General features: G+C 44.3%; 1 protein-coding gene across 3 annotated transcripts in view; it reads right to left on the bottom strand.

The window, feature by feature from the left end:
- Positions 1-5755: 5755 nt before the first annotated feature.
- Positions 5756-23870, bottom strand: part of svilb (supervillin b) — a 46426-nt gene continuing 28311 nt past the window's right edge. The window contains exons 17-41 of one of the 3 annotated variants that reach the window (XM_079218576.1): positions 23625-23757; positions 22635-22691; positions 21328-21405; positions 20610-20757; positions 20227-20322; positions 19544-19624; positions 19166-19343; positions 18900-19078; positions 18488-18643; positions 17917-18053; positions 17391-17538; positions 17144-17289; positions 16071-16246; positions 15508-15655; positions 14999-15278; positions 14696-14847; positions 14288-14393; positions 13669-13876; positions 13425-13558; positions 12706-12864; positions 12452-12595; positions 9600-9721; positions 9229-9384; positions 8543-8564; positions 5756-6587 (exon numbers count right to left, since the gene is read on the bottom strand). In XM_079218576.1, the coding sequence (XP_079074702.1) occupies positions 8553-8564; positions 9229-9384; positions 9600-9721; positions 12452-12595; positions 12706-12864; positions 13425-13558; positions 13669-13876; positions 14288-14393; positions 14696-14847; positions 14999-15278; positions 15508-15655; positions 16071-16246; positions 17144-17289; positions 17391-17538; positions 17917-18053; positions 18488-18643; positions 18900-19078; positions 19166-19343; positions 19544-19624; positions 20227-20322; positions 20610-20757; positions 21328-21405; positions 22635-22691; positions 23625-23757 (3334 nt within the window). In that variant the 3' untranslated portion in view covers positions 5756-6587; positions 8543-8552. The remainder of the gene's footprint in view (positions 6588-8542; positions 8565-9228; positions 9385-9599; positions 9722-12451; positions 12596-12705; positions 12865-13424; positions 13559-13668; positions 13877-14287; positions 14394-14695; positions 14848-14998; positions 15279-15507; positions 15656-16070; positions 16247-17143; positions 17290-17390; positions 17539-17916; positions 18054-18487; positions 18644-18899; positions 19079-19165; positions 19344-19543; positions 19625-20226; positions 20323-20609; positions 20758-21327; positions 21406-22634; positions 22692-23624; positions 23758-23870) is intronic. The other 2 variants (XM_079218574.1, XM_079218575.1) reach the window with 2 other exon arrangements.

The following is a 23870-nucleotide window of genomic DNA, read 5'->3' as shown; positions in this document are numbered from 1 at the left end:
CTGTTTTGAAACATATTAAAAACATTATGCATCAGTGGTTCCCAAATGTGTGGGCTTGGGACCCCATGTCTTGTTGGGGCCTTTTGTCACGTGATGTCTGCGAGTCGACAGCAGTTGCACCAAAGGAGTGACGGCTCCTCTAAAGATGCAAACAACTGCTCCAGGCACAAACTATGGAAGCCCATTTCCAGAAACAAAAAAAAACATGATAAAGGCGAAATTATGAGATAAAAAGTCATAATTATGAGATAAAAAGTAGCATTATTCTTCCCTGAGTAATTTAAAGATCTCAGGACCCTACAGATGTGTCACCGTGGTATACAGCTTGCGTCACTCCGTGTACTGTCCCTTTAAGAGCGCGTCCATAGTTTAACTTTGTGCACGAGCTTCACGTTGGTGCGTTATTAAAAGTGTGCAATGAAGTTGCGTTCAATGTTTGAATGAAGCAAATTAAAATGTGTTTGCACCAACGACTGCTGTAGTTTTAGTTTGTTATTTATTATCGTATAAGTCTCACAACAACTGATCGGCGGAAGGCTGTTTAAGTTCCCCGAGGCTTCAAATCACTCATTTGTATGTATTGTTTGTAGTGCAGCAACCAATTCACTGCAGTACATAGTAAAACAAACACAAAATAAACATGCAGTATGTATTTGCTGCTATTTACTCCCAGACGGCATGCCCGTAAATCACTTTTTAACTCGCATTCTTACTAAGACTGAGTGGAAAGAGAGCGATCCGCTGCTCTGTCTGTCACGCGAGTCACACGACACTTCCTGCATGAACAACCTATCACAGAACTCCATCTGAGTGATTTGAGTGACGTAGCTGCTGGTGCGTAGGAGGGAAGCGGGGAATGGATGAGACGAGACGGAGTGCCCGGATCCAACTGGGAGGTTCCCTCCAGGTTCCCTAGGATTAAGGATATTGCAAAGCAATACACTCCAATACCATCAAGTGCACCTGTCTGTAATGACGTGGAGCTTCTAATGAGGACAAGACACGCCTGGAATGAACGGACTCCCTCTACTGGTGAACTGCAGTATTACAACTGTTAAAGCATTGAGAACGCGCTCTTGCACCCGACATGTATATATTTTCCACACGTAACATCAACATTAGTTACAACAAGCACGTATCATTGTACTTTATGTCTTCAAAGTAAAAATACTTCCTGTTTACATGCTCTTCACAATAAGAGTAAATCATGTAATAAAACAAGTTACAACACTGAAAAGGCTTTTCAGCCTGGGCAGTATTGTTCTGACCCCAAGGAGGAACAGGCTGTCGGATAAAAGATTCAAGAGACTTTTACTCATGCGATACAATCGCTATTTTGAAGAATAGAGAAAAATGATGAACTTCATAGGATATAGTGCACTTTCTGTTTATTAAGGCAATGATGAAGTGGATTTTCTGTTTATTTAATTGCATTTTCAGTTTCTATTTTTTTGGGTTAAGTGCATTTCTGTTTCTATTTTATGGGGAAAAGTTCCATTAATTTTTCTTAAACCACTACAATGATTCCTATAACAAGCTGGTTTTGTTCTTAGGAGTCGGCCCCCATTTGGTTTAGTGGGGTCTCATGTTTCCAAAAGCCTGTTTTCAATGTGTTATGCTGTTTGACCTGAATGTCCCCACCAAACACAGCCTCTTGTATCCTGTTTGTGGATTTTAAAATGAGGCATATTTCTTTGGTCAGACAGTGTGAACAGGGTTAATGTTCGTTCAAGTTAATAGCTGAGTTTAATATGCCATTTTGTTTAACATGTTTACGATTACAATACTCTATGTGGAATGGCTAAGAGATGCGCTTTATTGAACATTGAAAATAAAGTGATGAAAGGGCCATGATGTTTGTCCATGTATCTTTGCGGTTAATTTGGACATTTGCTTAAAAAAAAAGGAAAGGAAAGTAACTAGTAGTGAAGTTACTTTTCAAATGCAGTAACTAGTAAAGTAATCTAGTTACAATTTTCAGAAGTAACTAGTAACTTGTAACTAGTTACTTTTTCTGAGTAACTACCCCAACACTGAGTGTACCAAATGTTTGGGCTGCAGTGTGAACAAAGAGCATGAAAACATTCAGGGATCGCCATAAAACCTTTACTTTTGGGAGATTTATGGAGATTTATCACCGAGACCTATCACCGTTATGTGCCGGTGATGCAGGAGACGTTGTGTGGCTTTACAGCGCCATCTGCTGGTTAAAGGGACTCATGACAGGCAGAGAGAGTTGTCAGAGGATCCATGGCCTTAAAAAAACACCCAGTTAAGTTATTTTTCTCTGGCATGAACATTGCAGCTTCTTTTGAGCCAATCCCACACTCGCCACCCTTCTGCTGGAAATAGTAGAACCTGCTGTGTGCTCTAGTGAGAACCCTGTGTGCTCTAGTGGTGAGAACCCTGTGTGCTCTAGTGAGAACCCTGTGTGCTCTAGTGGTGAGAACCCTGTGTGCTCTAGTGAGAACCCTGTGTGCTCTAGTGAGAACCCTGTGTGCTCTAGTGGTGAGAACCCTGTGTGCTCTAGTGAGAACCCTGTGTGCTCTAGTAGTGAGAACCCTGTGTGCTCTAGTGGTGAGAACCCTGTGTGCTCTAGTGGTGAGAACCCTGTGTGCTCTAGTAGTGAGAACCCTGTGTGCTCTAGTGAGAACCCTGTGTGCTCTAGTGAGAACCCTGTGTGCTCTAGTGGTGAGAACCCTGTGTGCTCTAGTGGTGAGAACCCTGTGTGCTCTAGTGGTGAGAACCCTGTGTGCTCTAGTAGTGAGAACCCTGTGTGCTCTAGTAGTGAGAACCCTGTGTGCTCTAGTGGTGAGAACCCTGTGTGCTCTAGTAGTGAGAACCCTGTGTGCTCTAGTGAGAACCCTGTGTGCTCTAGTAGTGAGAACCCTGTGTGCTCTAGTAGTGAGAACCCTGTGTGCTCTAGTGGTGAGAACCCTGTGTGCTCTAGTGAGAACCCTGTGTGCTCTAGTGAGAACCCCGTGTGCTCTAGTGGTGAGAACCCTGTGTGCTCTAGTAGTGAGAACCCTGTGTGCTCTAGTAGTGAGAACCCTGTGTGCTCTAGTAGTGAGAACCCTGTGTGCTCTAGTAGTGAGAACCCTGTGTGCTCTAGTGGTGAGAAACCTGTGTGCTCTAGTGGTGAGAACCCTGTGTGCTCTAGTAGTGAGAACCCTGTGTGCTCTAGTGGTGAGAACCCTGTGTGCTCTAGTAGTGAGAACCCTGTGTGCTCTAGTAGTGAGAACCCTGTGTGCTCTAGTAGTGAGAACCCTGTGTGCTCTAGTGAGAACCCTGTGTGCTCTAGTGGTGAGAACCCTGTGTGCTCTAGTGAGAACCCTGTGTGCTCTAGTGGTGAGAACCCTGTGTGCTCTAGTAGTGAGAACCCTGTGTGCTCTAGTAGTGAGAACCCTGTGTGCTCTAGTAGTGAGAACCCTGTGTGCTCTAGTGAGAACCCTGTGTGCTCTAGTGGTGAGAACCCTGTGTGCTCTAGTGAGAACCCTGTGTGCTCTAGTGAGAACCCTGTGTGCTCTAGTAGTGAGAACCCTGTGTGCTCTAGTAGTGAGAACCCTGTGTGCTCTAGTAGTGAGAACCCTGTGTGCTCTAGTAGTGAGAACCCTGTGTGCTCTAGTAGTGAGAACCCTGTGTGCTCTAGTGAGAACCCTGTGTGCTCTAGTAGTGAGAACCCTGTGTGCTCTAGTGAGAACCCTGTGTGCTCTAGTAGTGAGAACCCTGTGTGCTCTAGTGAGAACCCTGTGTGCTCTAGTAGTGAGAACCCTGTGTGCTCTAGTAGTGAGAACCCTGTGTGCTCTAGTAGTGAGAACCCTGTGTGCTCTAGTAGTGAGAACCCTGTGTGCTCTAGTGAGAACCCTGTGTGCTCTAGTAGTGAGAACCCTGTGTGCTCTAGTGAGAACCCTGTGTGCTCTAGTAGTGAGAACCCTGTGTGCTCTAGTAGTGAGAACCCTGTGTGCTCTAGTGAGAACCCTGTGTGCTCTAGTAGTGAGAACCCTGTGTGCTCTAGTGGTGAGAACCCTGTGTGCTCTAGTGGTGAGAACCCTGTGTGCTCTAGTAGTGAGAACCCTGTGTGCTCTAGTGGTGAGAACCCTGTGTGCTCTAGTAGTGAGAACCCTGTGTGCTCTAGTAGTGAGAACCCTGTGTGCTCTAGTAGTGAGAACCCTGTGTGCTCTAGTGGTGAGAAACCTGTGTGCTCTAGTGGTGAGAACCCTGTGTGCTCTAGTAGTGAGAACCCTGTGTGCTCTAGTGGTGAGAACCCTGTGTGCTCTAGTAGTGAGAACCCTGTGTGCTCTAGTGAGAACCCTGTGTGCTCTAGTAGTGAGAACCCTGTGTGCTCTAGTGAGAACCCTGTGTGCTCTAGTAGTGAGAACCCTGTGTGCTCTAGTGAGAACCCTGTGTGCTCTAGTAGTGAGAACCCTGTGTGCTCTAGTGGTGAGAACCCTGTGTGCTCTAGTGAGAACCCTGTGTGCTCTAGAGGTGAGAACCCTGTGTGCTCTAGTAGTGAGAACCCTGTGTGCTCTAGTAGTGAGAACCCTGTGTGCTCTAGTGAGAACCCTGTGTGCTCTAGTGAGAACCCTGTGTGCTCTAGTGGTGAGAACCCTGTGTGCTCTAGTGAGAACCCTGTGTGCTCTAGTAGTGAGAACCCTGTGTGCTCTAGTAGTGAGAACCCTGTGTGCTCTAGTGAGAACCCTGTGTGCTCTAGTGGTGAGAACCCTGTGTGCTCTAGTAGTGAGAACCCTGTGTGCTCTAGTAGTGAGAACCCTGTGTGCTCTAGTGGTGAGAACCCTGTGTGCTCTAGTGGTGAGAAACCTGTGTGCTCTAGTGGTGAGAAACCTGTGTGCTCTAGTGGTGAGAAACCTGTGTGCTCTAGTGGTGAGAAACCTGTGTGCTCTAGTAGTGAGAAACCTGTGTGCTCTAGTGGTGAGAAACCTGTGTGCTCTAGTGGTGAGAATCCTGTGTGCTCTAGTGGTGAGAATCCTGTGTGCTCTAGTAGTGAGAAACCTGTGTGCTCTAGTGGTGAGAAACCTGTGTGCTCTAGTGGTGAGAATCCTGTGTGCTCTAGTAGTGAGAAACCTGTGTGCTCTAGTGAGAACCCTGTGTGCTCTAGTGGTGAGAATCCTGTGTGCTCTAGTGAGAACCCTGTGTGCTCTAGTGAGAACCCTGTGTGCTCTAGTGAGGAATTTTAATCGCAACAGCTCATCCACACTGCAGAGGCCTCACTCACTCTCGTATCTCTAGAGCCTAACTTACCTCCAGTGAAAGGAGCGATCCAGTATGTTCCCCCTGTGTGTTCTCTGTATTCTGCGGTCAGACTTAACAGAACATGGCAGCAACACTGTACGGCTCTAGTAGTGCACGTTAGACTTTGGACCCCTCTGATGGTGGTGTTGCTGTGTGTCATGCATGTGTATTAATAATTAACCAAACTTATTGAAATACCTCCAACATCTGCAATTTGCAAATGCCCGACTGATAAAAGTGTAGAATGTTTTATTGTAATCCATTACAATTGTATAATAGCTCTAATTTGTATCCTCGTAATAGATCAGGTATAAAACAAATTCCCTCTTTCAAAAGTAGTTTAATGCTAAAATAATCCTGTTTAGCATTATTATTGACAATTATTAATAATTGAGTCGTGCCCCTCGTTTAAAACACACACACACACACACACACACACACACACACACACACACACACACACACACACACACACACACACAGAGAGAGAGACGCGTAGTTTGATTTGAGCATCATTGTGATTTAATTCACTATTTCTTATATCACAAAGAAAGTCTTTAAAAATGCAGACTAGAATTTCTGTATATAAACTGTACACAAAAAGCAAGGCACTATACATTCAGAGCTGCTGCTTTCTCTTTTTCTTCGAACGAGTCAAAAACCTTTCTTTAAAAATTACAACCCTTTAAGCCGTTAGCGCCGTCGAGCGAACCGGAGTTCACCCTCGAGGCCCGACGGCGTCCGGACACGCAGACACAACGGAAATAAAAATGAAGACTTTCCTCACAACATCCGACGCGACAGATACACACACATTTACAAGTCGACGTTACACACAAACATTATATACAATCGCGCACACACACACACACACAAAAGCACCGAGCGTCCTAGTGTGCACATTTTCATTTGTTGAGTTCACTTTAGTGTTTGCAGGAGACTCCAAAATACACAGAAACGCCAGCTATGAACCAAAGCAGGGTTGTTGTTTTGTTTACCTTCTCTTACACCGTGTGAGTTTCATTTATGTTGCGTAATAAAGTTTGAAAGGTAAAAACATGACTATAAGCGAGGCAAGTGCGTCTCCAGCCTCATCCTCCTCGTACGTTTCCTCAAGATTCAGATACTTTCTGTGCCGACGTCCTCGCGTGTTGCCAACCAAACAGGCTTCCTGTGTCTCCCTCTCAACTGTTTCCTTTGTTGTTTTTGTTGTCGTTTTTTATCCGCTTCAATTGGAGAAAAAAACATCCTCAAAACAGTCCTTTGGCCTTCTTTAAGTTCACTTGCTTCCACCCTGGTAAACCTTCGTATTCCTCTCTCGTCATTTCCAACGCTTTCTGCGATTGAGGGGAAAAAAGAGACATGCAGTTCATTGATCAGAAAGAAAACGACTTTAAGAAACGCTTTCCTTGTTACCGTCAACCATATTAAAGAAAACAATGACGTAACAAATGTTTTAGAATCTGTAGATTTGATTTATTTTTACCTCAAAGAAGCTGTCCTAAATATTGTTTACAACTTTCAAAGTGTGGATTATTAAGCTAAACTTTTAAACATGTCTGAATGTTTCTAGATATCAATGCCGTTCTACTCCAGAAGGTCTGATTCCTTTTGACTGGATCAAAAACGGTGAAAGCACCAAGAAATAGGCTTGAAACGTGTGAAAGAAAATTCATCCACATTCAAAAGGTACCGAAACAATAATCTCCAAACTCTCAAAGTCTAAATTGTTACTAGAAATGCAAATGCAATTCCTATGATATATATTATTTTTAAATACATATATATGTATGTGTGTATATGTGTATATATGTATTTTTTTTTTTTTTTGTATTTTTTAAATATATATTTATTTGTATTTCTTAAATATATATATATATGTATTGTTATATATATATAAAAAGGTTTCTTGGTTCTCTCACAGTTAGACGTTGATTCTAAAAAGGAAAAGTGCATCATCAGCGTTTCGTAAAAACGTAAAAAGCACCATCTTGTACATTTTGGACTTATCCGGTACACGTTCTTTACATTTGTTAATAATGCTCTTGCTGTTTGGTCATTCCTGAGAAAGAAGACAACACACTGACGTCGTGTTAATAAAGTATTGAGCGCTCGCTCGGCTCCTATCACAGTTTAGTGGTTTTCATGCCTCCATCTTGTGCTCCAGAGACAGACGGTGAGTCAGACTGCAGTGTAGATGGTGAATCACAAGTGCTGAGGAAAGGGTCTCAGGTGGAAGGTGTGGTGATTGTGTGTGAGTGTGTGAGTGTGAGTGTGTGTGTGTGTGTGTGTCTGTAGAAGAGTAGCAGCAGCAGAGAAGAGCACACGAGTTTCATGTAGTCGAGAACAGACATCTTCTAAGGAGGAGAAGAAGAAATGAACGATGGCTGCACAATTAAATGTCTCGTTCTTCACCATATTGTTCATTTGACAAACGTGTTTCAACGCCTCATTCACAACCTCAGGATCTAATATTGAGGAAGCGTGTTAAAAAAAACTCCTGAATCCAAGTTTCCCATCGAGGGTTACGTCAAAGCCCATTTCTGATAGAAAACAATCTGAAAATAGACATGTTTTTTTTTACTTAATTTGACTGCAACCAACGATATAACAACTAATCTTGTAGCTCCATTTTATCTAAAAAAAATTCCCGAAGCCCAAAGTGACGTCTTCAACAGTTCAAAACCCCCAAAATATGTCATTAAAATTGATAAAAAACAGAGAAAAGCAGCAAATCCTCACATTTACCGATATAATATTTGATGTTATTGCTTGATAATTAGAAATAAATTGAATATCAGAATAGATTTTGAGACACACACTGTGAAAAATGTATTTACTAATTAAAAAATATGATAAGATCCTTAAATATACATTAACTAATTATATTAATACATACTTGTAACTTAGACACTATGAGAGATTCTATTTTTATCATTCCTAATATTTCATCTCTTTTTTCCGGAGCAATAATGGGATCTTATAGTTCCCGTGTAATTTTAGGTTCATCATCTTCTGTGTGAAGAATCCTTTTGTGACTGCAGCCAATATTTCAGCGCTCGAAGAACTATAACATCTCACAGAGTAATCCGGATGAAATCTTTTCAGACGCAATTGTGCAGCCAAGCGCCAAACTTTCCTCCTCCTCCAACCGGCACCACAACCGGGAGTGAAACAGAGTTTTCACACCACATTAAGAAAGAAAGAAGAGAAAGAAAACACAGTGCTGACGTGCTATGAAGGAGGACAGGTCGCCAGAATGCTGACGAATCACATGAGTGGCTCTTCTTACCTTAGTCCACCTACGACTTGGTCTGTAAAGTGAGAGTTAGATGGCGTTAGGATGGATGATATGAATGAGGAGTTGTGGATTTTAGAGGGGAAATCCTCCTCTGAATAGTCGATTTTACACATAAACTACGATCACTTTTAACACGAAGCAGAACTTCTGCTCTTCTGGCATTACATTGTTCCCTTTCCTCTCTTAATTGGCTCCGGGAGGTTCGGATGGAAGCGGCACTCTGACTCCAATGCATTAGCATAACGCACATTTATTCTCTGCCACATGGATATTTGCAATAAGAGAGGGCAAAATGCACAACTTTAATGGACGTGTTTGTGCTGTAACTTCATTAGCGGTTCCATGTGATGCACAATTGTTCAGCGGCCGCCATTCAGTGTTTTTTAATTTGCCCCTCAAGTGTAAAACACGTCTAACGTCTTAACAGATAAACAAACACGACAAATTTTATTTCAACTCGGTAGATATTTCAACAGGTTAGTGTGAAAGTTACAAAAAATATTTATCAGATATTCTCCTGTGATGAGAAACTCAATTTTATTTATTTTGTATTGCCTCTTTTAATGACCAAAATGTCCTAAAAAGTCTTATTAAGAGAGGGGGGCATGCTCTTTAAAACAAGGGTGTTTATTTTTAACCCTGCTTCCAACATTACAAACAAAATCTTGGTCACTGACCTCAAAGTCCTGGTCCGACAGGTAGATCTCCAGCCGGAGCGGGTCGACTCCCTCTGGGAGCGGCCGGGCCTGAAGCTGAGCCAGAGGGAAGGCATTCTGACAGAGCCGGGCCAACACGTCCTCCACCAGGATGATCTGGTTACACACCTCCGCCTCCTGCAGAGGAACAGAGGATGAAGGCTTTTGTCATGACAGCAGGCGTTTGGACAATCACAAGAAAGATGCTGAGGTTGAAGAATGAAAAACCCTCCTGACTGCTTACTGATATCATGATTATATCATATACATAAGAGTGTATTTCAACAGCATCCACCAATGTACGGTCAAAAGTTGCGTGTGTGCGTGTGTGTGTGCGTGTGCGTGTTGCTGACCCTCTCGGTGATCTCGGCCACGTCCTCTCTGTGCTCCCAGCTGGGAAACATGTTGGTGAAGGTGAGCGGCTCCAGACCAGCGTGGATCAGATAAGACTTCTGAGGCTTCTTGTCGTTCTTCTCTGAAGGAGAAAACCGTCAATTCAAAATCCTAATTTAACTATGCGTTATTTGGTCTTTTCTGAATACTCAGCTGAATACTCAGCTGAATACTCAGCTGGTTTGATTAAAGTTAGTTGGTTAGTTTTCATTTTCTCTTACAGTTTAATAATACATTCTTAATGGATCCAGGTAGAGATGGAGAGAGAGTAGCTTTGGTCAAATTGTGGGCACTTTATCAAAGTAAATGTAAAAAAAAGACCCTTTCACAAAAACACTGGCCGAAAAATCTGTACATTTTTACTATTTTTATTATTATAATTTTTTTGGTCAAAACTGTTTCAAAATAAGTACTATTTTAACTTTAAACACTTAAAACGAAAGTTACGAAGGTAACTACGGTTCTATGAATCCTGTATGACCGCCAGTGGCAGTGTTTCACACTGGATATGTTTCATCTTGCGCTTGCGCAGTTCGAGTATTGTATACCAAAAAAGTCCCGTGTGACCTCGGATGACCCCCCAGCCGGGTATAACTTCTGACGTCATCCTGAGATCAGTTCTGCGGAATCTTCTCGCGAAATCACGAGATTCCGAGTGACCCAGAACTCTGGCAGTCATCCAGGATTCATAGAACCGTAGTTACCTTCGTAACTTTCGTTCCATTTCATCCTTACTGACCGCCAGAGGCAGTGTTTCACACTGGATAACTTATACAAACAAAGTCACGAGGAATCCAACAGGAACTACCTCATATGGCTCAAGCAGAGGGGGGGAGGGGGGGGGGGGGAGAAGAGGGGGGAAATCGGGTTACGCAGTGGAAACTGGATTGGCTGGTTGAGATACGTGGCACCCGAGCTGAGTTCCACCTCAGACCGGATTCACTCACCAACAGACACTTGCATGCCGAAGTGCTGGCAAGGAGAAAAAAGAACAGTCTTTGTCGACAGCCATCTCAGCTCTGTCTCGGTTTCCAGAGGCGAACATAGTCCAGTACCACTGGCAAGTCCCGAGGAGCCTCCGGGGTGCTCGAAGGCACAGTCGCTGAGCCACCTTTAAGGAGAGGGACACCAGCCTGTTGCTCAATACCGTGTCATTGTCGACCTTAGTATGCTGCCCTGAGATAGCAGCTATGTACATCCTCAGGGTAGAGGGAGACCGGCCCTCATCTAGGAGGGACCGCAGAAACTCTACTACAGTAGGCTCGGGGCACTGTACTGAGTCCTCGTTGTGAAAAAAACCCGCCTTGGTCTACCTTCGTACTGTAGATGGGCAGATGGCGCTATGGCATTCAGAATAGTCCCCCTGACTGGCTCTGTGTAGCCGCTCAGCAGGTGGTCAGGTCCGGCAATGGCCGGGTCCATAGTTGACGGCGGCTGGGATCGGAATGCTAGATCCGACCACCTAGCTGCAATAGGAGGTTTCTCCTGTGAGGGAGGCATTGTGGCGTCCCGCAGCAGACCAGTGGAAGTGGGGGGAAAGCATAAAGAAGGTCTTCTGGCCACGTGTGAGCCAGGGCATCTTGACCCGGAGACTGGTCCTCTCCCTTAGGGAGAACCAGTGGGGGCAGTGGGTCGACATCTCCGAGGTAAAGAGATCCACCTCTGCCCTGCCGAAGAGACCCCAGATGCTGTGCCCCACTTTATGACCTGCTCAATGAGGTCCTGAGCAGACCACTTCCCCTGAGCAGTCCTGTTCTGCCAAGCTGCCCTGAAGGGCAGGCGTCTGTTGTAACCGCTTCCCGACGGGATGGAACCAACGCCAATGGGGATACTCGTTGACAGGTATGCTCTATCTGGACACTCTCCTCCCTAGTCTGGTGGCGGTAATTACTGGTGTCCTAGCAGTAAGCCAAACGAAAACACTCTGCTACTGTGGAACAAGTCCTGTGGAAATAGGTCAAACACTCTCTGGTGAGAGTGGAGCGAGGACACTCTTCACTAGTCCAGCAGCTGTGATTATTGGTGTCCAACCAGTAAGCTTCAGCGGGAACACTTTGCTACTGTGGAAACAGGCCAGGCACAGTCTGTCTAGGAGAGGGGAGCGCAGGGCTCTCTTCACTAGTCCAGTAACTGTGATTATTGGTGTCCAACCAGTAAGCGCTTCCGTTAGCGCTCCACCTAGTTAGCAGAGAGAGAGCGCTGCCCGCCGTGGAATCTGCTGTTGCAGAAACAATCTTAGTCGATCTCACCCGGTGATGCTTCAGTGTGAAGATAGCCGACCTAGTGATGACCGAAGATAGGTACGCCGTCCGGCTCGCTATGGTCCGGAAGTAGAAAGCGCACCATCTCCTCCTCAGAGGGTACAGCTTGTCGCAGCCTTTGGAGGGCGAGAGACCCGCAACTCCAACCGGAGGTACAAGGCTACAGGCGATGAGCTCTTTTACATAAGTTCATAAGTTTAGCTGATGCTAACATACTAGCTAGCCTGCGCAGAGAGAAGATGAAGAAGAACTGATCTCAAGATGACGCCGGAAGTTTTACCCGGCTGGGGGGTCATCCGAGGTCACACGTGACTTTTTTGGTATACAATACTTGAACTGCGCAAGCGCGAGACGGAATATATCCAGTGTGAAACACTGCCTCTGGCGGTCAGTAAGGATGAAATAGAAACAAAGTGCCATCATGGAATTTTCTTTGTATTGCATTTATGAGTGTTAATAAGTGGCCAAGATCTATCGAATACTATTTGAATAATACACTAGTGCAGCGATCACGTATCAAACCAGTAAAGCATTTTATTGGCCATTCTCACCCTTGCAGTACTGCAGCACCGTCTCCATCGCACACTTTCTGTCCGAATCCCAGCGGATGCGAGCCGAGCCGGTGCTCTCGCTGTCCTGAGGCCACCAGCCCTGCCACAGGTAGACCTCGTGGAAGTTATCCACCAGGAACAGCGCTGACAGAGAAATAAATGATCGTATCACTTTATAATATCTGTCAGTTTGAAACACAAGACAGGCTGCAAAGTTCAGTAACGTTCAGATTAATGTAGTGTCCGGGCCTCACCAGGTTGTTGTGGTGCGTTGTACAGGTCTTCCTGCAGGAAGGGCAGCGAGCTGACCAGGTCTGGAGCTCTGGACGGGTGGAAGAACTCATTCGCCACAAAGTCTCCAGATGTGCTGCTCAGCTGGAAAAGCCGTGGGGTGAAGTTGAATTTCCCTGGATCTGAAAAAGAAAAATCAGAAACTGACATCCTTTAAGTTTCACATGATAATAATAGAGCACTAAAGTGTATTGATCCTCAAGACTTTATATATTTCTCGTCTTGATTGGTTGTTGATCACACATTGTCTTTTTCAAGTAATTAATAGTGTTAAATTAATACAATATTGTTTTTAGAACAAAGTATCCTGCTGTTTAAGACGAGGAACTTTCACCAATAACGAGCATTTAGGAAAACTATTCAGACAGAGACAATCTTCCCGCTGAGGGTCTCGTTTATTTACGAAGGTCACATAGAGGCATCGGTATAAAATCGAGACATTCAAAACCAGTTAAAAGTTCCTTACAGCATCTTAAAAAAATTATGCATGTGAGACTTCTGGCTTTCATTGTTGAATTTAAGAAACTGTTGGAAAGGAAAACTACCTTTTTTTTGTTACTATTTGGACAATATTGAGTGCCGACCCCTCTGATTTCTGTCAGAAAGAATCATTCTAGTTGTGTCTGAGGTCAGAGTGAAAGTACAAGTGTATATCATCAAGGTACGTAAGTGCAGACTGTACCTTGCAGCATACAGTCGTAGGCCTTCCTGTCTTTTCTCCCCAGAGCCTCCCAGAAGCCCGGAGGCTCCACTCCCTCATCACACTCATGGATGGTCACCTTACTGCTGCTGTGGAGACCCGCCTCCAGAGGACACCTGAGAGGGAGACAGAAATCACATGTCATGGTAACCAAAAACCCCACAACACCCACCAGTTGTAATAATTTATTGAAAAGTCCTCTTGGAACTTCCTTAAAGAAACTCACTGATCCTTGATCTTGAGTGCGGCCGTGTTTCCCACACTGCGGGTGTGCAGCTGCGTCTTGGAGCCGTGCCACAGGTAGATGATGGCCTTGTTGATGTTGAGCAGGATCATGGAGGCTCTGGAACGCAGGCTGCTGCAGTGACACGCCACCTCCAGCAGGTGGCCCTCCACCGGCACCTCGCTGCGCACGCAGTACAGACGCCACTCACCTGGGTGCAGACGGGCGGGGAGTAAAGTTATCTATCGCTCAACACTTGACGACGGACAAACGGGGAAAATAGCAAAACCAAAAGTTATGCGAGTAAATTACAAAAGACGCCTCATAATTATTACAACGTATGCGCTTCATGTTCATAGCAGTAACACTTTTGCAAGAAAAGGCATAATTCTATTCAAATGATGATGATAATGGTCATTATTATACAAATCTACAGCCGTTAATTATCCTTAAACATACTGCGTATTGATTTGTATTTATATTCCAATTGGCAGTAGATGTTTAATAATCCTTATTATTAAGCACACATCCTTTGCAGAACCTATTTTAAAATATTGTCCTCGTAATGGTCAGGAATCCGATAAATAACTGAAACAAAAAGCAGATATGTAAAAATGTTTACTCTGAGTGTTCTCCTCCTCCTCCTCCCTCTTGCCAGCGTGGACGATCATCCCTCCGTTGAAGCACTGCAGGAAACATGGAGGCTCCTTTCCTTGCTGCACCTGAACCTGAAACGGACACGGGAAACCAGTTATGAACCTATAATGCAAACACTATATTAATGACTACATGCTCTTAGATAAGTAGGAAGCTGGCGAACCAACATCAGGAAACATCTGAATATCCTTCACTAACTTGGGATGCTACAAAATCAGCGTCGACATAAAAACAGTCCTTATTATGAGGCTTATTTTGTAATATAGGGAGTCTGGGGGTAGCAACAGCACTCAAGTATTGAACTGTCTACTTCTCACTTTCTGTTAGACATATATTCAGTTTCTGTTTTGATTATCTGCCTCATTTCCCGTACCTGCGCCCCTCTTTCCTCGTCCAGCTCCACCGTCATCAGCGCTGACGTTCCCTTCTCGCTGACGGTGGAATGTCGACCCTGCCAGAAGAAGTAGCAGCATTTCTCCTTCCCCGGCCCGCTACTCCTCGCCTCGGGGTTCTGCCTGCGACCAACTGACACAAAGCATCAACAAAATACTCATTTTGAATATTGAACCGTCAATAATAACCTTTATCTCCCTGTGCAAACTGAAATCTTAACCTTTTGTTTTCTCTCTAGATTCCAATATGATGTTTTATAGCGGGTGTAAGCTTTGCATCTAACCTGAGGTGTTGACCGTGTACTTCCACTTGACCACGTAGGCGTCTCCCTCGTGGAACTGGCCGATGCTCTGGCGCGGCAGGCGGCTGTAGTCGAACTCCAGGATGTGCCAGACGTCCACCGATGCCGTGCTGATCTCCTGAGTCCTCATGCGGTCCTCGGTCTCCACCGGGCCGTGGCCGCGGCCGACATTCAAGCCGTCCAAGATGGTGGAAATGGACGACTGGAGGAGGGGCAGCATCAAGGTGGCGTCGTACGGCCGGCATTCTCGCCCCGGGGCCTCCTGAGTGAAATACGACGCAAAGATCCCAGGTGAGATTTATGATGAACGTACATTTCAAGAAGTGATAAGGACTTCCTGCCTGATTTGACAGGCAGCATCAGCTTCTCTTACGACTATTTTAGCTGTCAATGATAACACAGGCGATCATTCTTCTCTAAGATGTTTTGTACAGCATCCACTCATTCTTGTTTCAATCCCAGTGTGCAACTAACTGCTCCTGGATTTGCACCTTCAGTTCAGGTACGAGCTCGGCGTCTTCCTTTGGTGTTGGCGACTTCGCTTCGGTCCAGTCCACGAACTTCTCCTTGAACAAGATCGTCTCATTGTGCTCCGTCAGCCTGCCGAATATCGCCCAATCAGGACGGCCCTGGCCCTTCCTGTCAACGGATGCAAAAAAGAGAAAAGATGTCAAGATTAAACTTTGTGCTGTGTTAAATCAAAGAGCTTTAAATAAAGTTGCATGTCCTGTTTATAATCACTGTGGCTAAAAATACAAAGATTGTATTATAACTGTTGTTATGTTGCCATGCTTTGCTATGATTGCTATATAAATACAGTTATTATTATTATCATCATCAAGAGACTATTTAAAGAGGAAATAATGGAAAGTAGTGATGGTCCTGACAAATACAGATGTGTCTATTGTATTGGTAATGTTGTGGGGACATAAATGCAGTCACATTATGGGGACAATAGTTGGTCCACCAGGTTAAATAAGTTTAAAATGTGGGTTAAGAAAAGGCTAGAATAATCCTCAAGTCAATAAAATGTGTGCGTGTGTGTGTTTCTCACCTGGGAATGAGCGTGTTGCAGCCTCCAGGGTCCAGTGGGTTGATGTCACAGCAGGTGTAGTCAAACGTCCCGTTCCAAAGGTGTTTGGCGAGCTGGAAAGCCACTTTCCTCTGGGCCAGAGTCACCTCTTTACCGTGCCACACATACACCTCACTGCCAAAGTCAAACACCAACACCTGCAGCACCACGAAAACATACATCTATATGTCGCGTATGTAACATGTACATGTATATTATACCATGCCCCACCGTCCTGATCCCGTTTAGATTTTTTTTCCAGCAGCAGCAGCGCACAGATGGATGTAGGAGGTGCTCGCCATGGCACCTGCTGTTGCTAAGCAACACATTTAAAACCAGCGAGAAGCATGGAGCGCCTCTTAAAAACACTGACGTGTTATAAATATTGATTTTGAGAGCTCGGTGCCTGACAGGAAAAGTCCACCATCAGAACATCTTCAATGTAGTTATGTTATTGCATGATGTGAAGTCACATACTGTGAAGACGCTGCAATATTCTGCTGTCAAGAAGGGAAACACAGCTTCCCCAGTCAAATAGTCAAAGGGCAACTGAAAGCTGAACAGTGCCAAGTTAAAAAAGGTGGAATATTTCGACTTTCCAATACGCTTTTTGACAAATTCAGCGGGTATCGCCGCACGGTCCGCCCTTCTTCACATCTTACAAACCTTCCTTAGTGATGCTACTGCGGGCTGACACACAGTGGAACACGACCCATTTACTGACGTTAAATAAAATAATATATCAAAAGAACTTCCATATCTATTCTTGCACGAAATATGTACTCTATTTATGTCTATTTTCAAAAAGGCCTTGATTCCCCCATCCCCTAAAAATTCATACACTTTCAAGGACTTCTTCTACCGTGAAGATAAAGGCAGTGGGAGTGAGACGCCATCATTAAAAGGCATCACTACTGCTCGCAGTGTGACATTTTAGTTTTCTAAACATGGTCAAAAAAACACAGACAGCACATTCTCCCCATTTAAATATAAAAATAATAAAGCAATACGCATGTCGAGACGCCTTTTGTGGACCCACAGAGAGTCCCACTGACCTCCTTGGGCGCCAGCAGAGAGCTGCGAGGAACCTTCCCCCACTCGTCATCGTCGGGAACCAGCTTGTCGTCCAGCAGTCTGAAGATACAGTTGGTTTCCACGATGGCGTTCTCAAACTGCTCATCCTCCTCTGGTGGACCGCCCGCTGCCGGCACAATAAGACGGACGTATAACATCAGTGCTGTACACATTTTGAGAGCGACAACCAGAACCCTTCTTCAGGAACCTGTCGAGGTCACGCCTTACGTTGGTAAGCAGTCTGTCCTCCGAGGATTGTCCAGAACTGCTGGGCATCCGGACCCTGTGGGTCGACCCCTTCCTCGATGGTCTGCACCTGGCTCGCTCTGCAGCCCATGTCCTTCTTCGTCTGGATGAAGGTGGCCAAATCCATTGCCTACAAACCAGAAACAAAGAGCTTGACGTGAGCTTACTGTGGACAGACTTGGCTGACTCATGTTGAGATTTTTGTGCATTAAAAATCATAATAAAATGAGTAAACGGCACTGAGGAGGCGGAGTAGAAACACAAATGTGTATTACAAAGGGTCTAGACAGACGTCCTTTGGGGAATTGTTCAAGCTGTAGCCTGAAAGCATGTGTTTGATGAGGATCACAGATGGGCATATGTGCCAGTGGGTATTACTGTGTTACTATTGGTGTGTGTGTGTGTGTGTGTGTGCAGTGAATGTAAATGAGACAGACACCAACAATACAGCAGTAGCCTTGATTCTGGACAGTCTGTAAATATTCATAAAACAGGTGCAGGCGCTCACCTTGGCCTTCTCGATGACGTTTGAGAACTCTCCCAGCCAGACGATGCAGCGCTCCGGCGTGACCAACAGGAAACAGTCGCCGCTGTTCAGCGATGACGCTCTCGGCTCCACCAATCTGGTCTGAACGTGACGACGACCTGGGGGAAGGTTTTTTTATTGATTAGTCTACTGATTTATAGACATCAAGCCCCGCCCGGATCAGAGGAGAAAACAATTCATCGCTTCTCTTTGACTTTCTGTTTCTTTGTCACGTACGTCTGCAAGCAAACAACAGCAGAATGTCTACAAGCTGCTGTGTGGTGGGATGCAATACCAATAGAGTAGAGAACCCAGAACTAAAAAAACAAGCCTTTAAGTACATTGAGGCATCAGCAGGAAAAATGGGGGAAACTGAGGGATATCTACATGTGAGCACAAAGACTGGACTGGAGGGCGATTGTCAGTGTGCATGTTGTTGGATTAGGTCTGGGTTTTAATTAAGGCTTAACATCTAGTATTAGTCTAAACCCTGGAAGTAAAGAAAAGTGGAAGGGAATGAGCTATGTGCATGCAGCTCGGATGGGGTTTTTACCTTTGACCTGCATCAGCATGAGGTTCTTGTACGGCACGGCGCTGTTGTTGGACATCTGCTCGGAGATGTTGACGCTGCGCAGACTCACACCGCTGAAGTTTTCTTTGCTGGCCAGACCCGCCAGAGCAGCGTCAGAGAACTCAGAGGATTTATTTACTGGAATGAGAGAGTACACATTTTACAGAAAACTAATTATAACCGTCAGGGGAAGAAAAATAGCATAAAAGCCTCATTAAACTTTAAAGAAACTGAACCAGTGCAGTAAACACTGGTCCAGAAGTGGGTCATCTGAGGGTGCATTCCAATTAGTACTTTTTTTTAAGGCCGTAAACAACGATAATGTTCCCAATTCTCCCACTGGGGCTTTTGACAACAAACAACATGACAACATGCCAGAACTCTTCATGCTTACGCTCACTCTTCTCAGCCTTCATCCTCTTGCTCTCCAGCTGCGCCACGTTCAACCTCTGCTCCGTGTACTCGTGTCTGATGTCCTCTCTGGCCGCCAGAATCTTCATGGGGTTTCTGGACGCCCGGACGTTCCTGGACGGACGCACCGACCGCTTGTGCTGCCCCATGGCCGAAGTCAGCCTGGACCGGGGGAGAAACGCGTGAGCGGTGTGTGCGATGGGTTTGACTTCTATTCAGCCGTCCCTAAAAGCTTCATTGTGTGTTTACTTGGGGCCCTGAGAACCAAAGATGGCGTCGAAATCCTCATGGATCTCAATCCTGGTGGGCATGCGTGGGAAATCAGCAACGCGTCTGTAGAACTTGGAGAAGATTTCGTCATCCAGCTTCATCACTTCCTTCACTGCCTTCTCGGTGACGGTGATGGTGGTTTCCTGCAGACCGGCCACTGATCAACAAAAGACAAAACTACATTAGCCTGGAACACAATAATAAACACAACAAGGGTTGAATTTGCCAAAAAACTAGCCGAAATAAATAGTGTTCTTTTCTTTTAGAGATCTACTGCGAGCGAAAAGATGGCACAAAACATTTCTTAATAAATGTTATATCACAAAACAAGCTTAAAGTTGGCGAGGAGGTACATACCTTTGCTATTCAGACGTCCCAAGAAGCTCTCCAACTTGTCTAGTTTCTTGTCCGATTCCATGTCTGATCTGGCCTCAATTTCTGTCAGTGAAATAATTAAATGTTATTACCGCCGACGTACAAGATAAAATTATCTTTAACCAACTAAACGAATAAACATCATTTGGTCTTTTTAAAAATGTTTTCATAAGCTAGTTTTATTGACTTTTGTTGTGTATATTAGAATAGACATATCATATAGCACATATTGTTTAAAAGTGAAAGCATTGATATAAATATGTAATGTATATATGTAATATATTATTAATATGTAATTATTCATTGTAATTAACAACTAATTAATATGTTTTTTTAATGCATTTTATATATATATATATACTTATATATTTTTATATAATTGCAATCAATTCAATAAAAAGTAATAAGACACTGCTGTAGTTCAAAGTAAAAGTTAAGTTATGAATCTTAACCTTTCCCTCCGTCAAACTGATGTAACGTTACTGTGAATAAATAATAAAATAATAAAGATCGCTTGTTAGATCCTCAAAACTGAATTATATCTCATGTTTAACCGCTACGGAGAAATCGGAGCCAGCGAATCATTTCAAAAAGCCCTGCCGAGATCAAAAAGGACAAATACGCAGGGCATTGAAAATCCGGACGTCTGGTCACCCTAGTCTCACCCTCTTGTGGTTTGTTGACAGCCGGCATGCTGCTCTTGAGTTTAGTGGAGACCGGCGACAGGATGGGTCTGATAACCGAGGAGGAGCCTGCCAGGCCTGCGGACACACAGACAGAAATTCATACGAGACAGGACGTTACATTTAATAATATGTATTTAATAATAATAATAATAATAATACAGCAGCGAGTCAGTAAAGTTTTGATTCCCACTTCCACGTGTGCTCGGTAAGATCATACTGGGCATCAAAATCTCACCGAAAGTGCATTTTCTCTGCCCTTTTTTTTGTGAAATAAAATGTGCATATCTGTGCATAAAAATCATGCCCGCTGGCATTTTGAAACGGCTCACACCTCCATGAAGATGGTCAGATAACACACTGACCTTTCTTGACCATACGAGCGGCCACGGTGTACTGGGTGGAGTCATTGGCTGCCCCTCTGCCCTTCGTCTTCCAGGCATCCTCGCGGATTGAAATCATCTGTTTTCTCTCCTCGATGGATATCTGGGCCTCGATCTCCTCTCCCATCTTCTGCACAGACAAGCGGACATCAGAAAAACCCATTGAAGGACCCATGAAGGATTTTAAAGCGCCGGGTCTTGAATGCAAAGCATTCAACGGTCGGCTACAATATCAGGTTGTTTTCAGTCACAGAGTCATTTTCTTGACCGGTTTAATAACTGCATTCTTAACACGAGATCATGGAGCCAAACCAAAACGCTTCCACACACTGCTGGCTCTACTTTCCACAAGTCAAGAGAACTACATCACCCCTCACACAGGTTCACCGTGACTTCATGTGACTCTGCTCTTCCCTCGGGAGCAATCATTCTTGTAGTCACAGTATCAAACCGAGCAAATATAAAAAGATTGGACGCACTAAAGCGTGCTCGGCGCATGTCCTTTCAAGCCGATACGAACAACTTAAATGCCGCCGTAGCAGCGACGGCGTTCCACCGAGTTGCGCTCATGCGGTCAGGATCAAATGCAACTTGACGGCGTGCAAAGTGCCCAAAGCGCCAGTGGCTGCAAAACCAAGCAGAAAAGGAAAAGAGTCCGGTACATGCAGCGCATTCGAGCGTGCCAGGTGCGTGTCCTTACCTGACTATGGTGGTCAATATACTGACACTTTTGGCCAAGGGAGATAGTAGGAGAGAAGGTGGAAGAGAAGACAGGTTCCTGAGGATGCAGAGGCGCATGGGCAAAGTGAGAGAAAGGAAAGAAGAGGAGGAAATGGAGGAGAAAAAAAATAGATGAGCATGCAGATGAAGCAGGATAAGGGAGGGATGCAAAGGAGAGAAGGCCAGAGCCTGGGAATGCAACGTTACGGTTGTTAAACTACTCGCTATAGTGCTGCTTCCAAAGTTGATCTAAAAGCTCTGGAGACAATAATGACTTCTGTGCAAAATAAACTAAACGTCGCATGTTGTTGTTCATTGTTGCTTTTGTTCTTTGTTCAGCTTTTGGAGTCAGATTTGTCATCTTTAAGAAATTACAAAAGTCTTTTAGAAGTAAAAATGTAATGCTTTTCAATTGAAAGACAGTGTTTCCCCAAACAAAGGTATTTAAAGGCCATTGAATACAATATATATATTTTTTACTGTTAGTAACGAGCACCAAACTGCAAAACGTCACATATTTAAATCACCGGAGCAGTGAAAACACAGCTTAAAAAAAGGTGCATTAATAATTGGTCTCAAAAATGTAATGTATAATTGATATATATGTATTATATAGCAGTGGTCCACAGGTATGTTTTTGTACCCTCTCAGATTCTTTAATTTGAATAATCTTTCAAGGCCGTAAGAGTCAAAACAAAAAAAAAACTATAAATGCCGAAAAAAATAAAAGTATGAAGCAGAAAGGAATGTTTTTTTTTCGTAACCTCCCCTTAAATTGATCCTGCAACCACTGAAACACTAACGTATCTCCATCTCTTATGTACATTATGTACTTTCTGACCTGAATACGTGGAATTTGTATATTCCTTTTGTATTCACTCTTTTATTAAACTGTATTTCTTTTTTCTGTAATAGCCATCGTTTCAATTTTGCAATAAAAGTTGGGATGTTTCTGGCCTTGGTCTCTAATCCATGGCCATAAAAATCCATCCAGAAGCTACAATGTCTGAAGTAGAATAAATATTACTGGACAACAGTTTTAATTCAAGATATTTATCCAAAAGACAAAAGTAATTGTTATTAATCTTACTTTGAATTACATTTTTTACTTAATGCCCCTTTAAGACAGAATCAGCTAAGTTTCCTAACTCCGTCCCACCATGTCAGTAAAGAAGGAGCCGCCTCTACACACCCCCAGACTGGAGGGAAGCAGTCACTCACGCACACACACACACACACACACAGCTGTGATTGAACACAAGCTGCCTGGCCCACACCGGGTCTTACCCACAGCTGCTCAGACACAGACACAGCGGAGTAGTCTTGAACGACCACCCCTTCCTCCTACAGGGGTGAAACACAGGGGAAGTTCTTGGTCAGACGGAGAGAACGGGAGGAGGGCATTGTAATGGGTTTAGGGGTGAGACAGCCTGGAGGATTACCATCCAGGGTTTAAGCAGCCAGTTTCGCCCCAACTGAATACTAATGCGAAGTAAATGAACTGCAGGGAGGAAAAAATGTGTAATATTTAGAAATGAGTGTTTTTTTGAGCATATAATTTAATTGTAGCTGCTGTTTTAACCAAAAGAGATGCATATTAATCCGTATTAGAGATTCTTAAAACACTTTTTTCCTGTCAAATAAGCTTTCATTGTGACTACTGATACTTAGCTGGGAGCTTACCCAAATCTAATTGTGTTTAAAAAAAAAAGCAAGAAAGAAACTATTCCCCAAAAACCCAGAGACTGCTAATTCTACAGCAGCAGACGGTCCCACATGCTTCCTGGTGCAAAGCCTTTTGAGGCTGGATGATGCACTGATCTGGACCGCTGGGCTCAAACAACAGATGGACTGAAGGAGGAAATGAAGGGAGCACTTAGCTAAAGGAGCGGGGACGGGAGCTGGCATGGTAACCGCGAAGGACGGGGGATGAAATGTGTTTACGCCGGTGAAGCTGCTCCACCAGTGGAACTTTTTTTGAGACATGTATGTGTTTTCTCTCTTTATTTAGGGACACTTAATGATATACTTAATCATATAAGCGCCCACCAAGATAGCAACACAGTCACAGGTGAGAAGGTGAAAAGAGGAAAAAAATATTTCAACCTAGATCTAATTTTCACTTTTAACCGGCTGTGGTGCAGAGATTTCAGGGATCTCTCCTAAACACAGCTTCCTCCATTAGAGCAAACAACACAAGCAGCTCTTCAAACAAATCCAATACATGTGATATATTTAGAGTTATTATTATTAACACTGGTGTGCAGCGGGCTCTACCTTCTTCTCGCAGGTCTGCTCTGACTCCCATAGCTGCGTCTGCTGCTCGGTGGACGCCACCTGAACCGCTTCCTGTTTCTTGTTGATCCGGTTCCTCCAGTCCTCCTCGCCACTCTTCTTCAGCAGCGCCACTCTGTCGTAATAAACACAACAAACATACATTTAGATAAAAGCAGTGAGCCGACATCTTCTACTCTTGATTAAACCTCAACTCCACAGACCAACCGGCGGCTCAGTCGTTACAAA

Source organism: Taurulus bubalis, assembly GCF_910589615.1.
Source record: "Taurulus bubalis genome assembly, chromosome: 1".
NCBI classification, from domain to species: domain Eukaryota; kingdom Metazoa; phylum Chordata; class Actinopteri; order Perciformes; family Cottidae; genus Taurulus; species Taurulus bubalis.
Note: the sequence above shows the minus strand (reverse complement) of the source record. Positions and strands in the feature narration are given on the sequence as shown.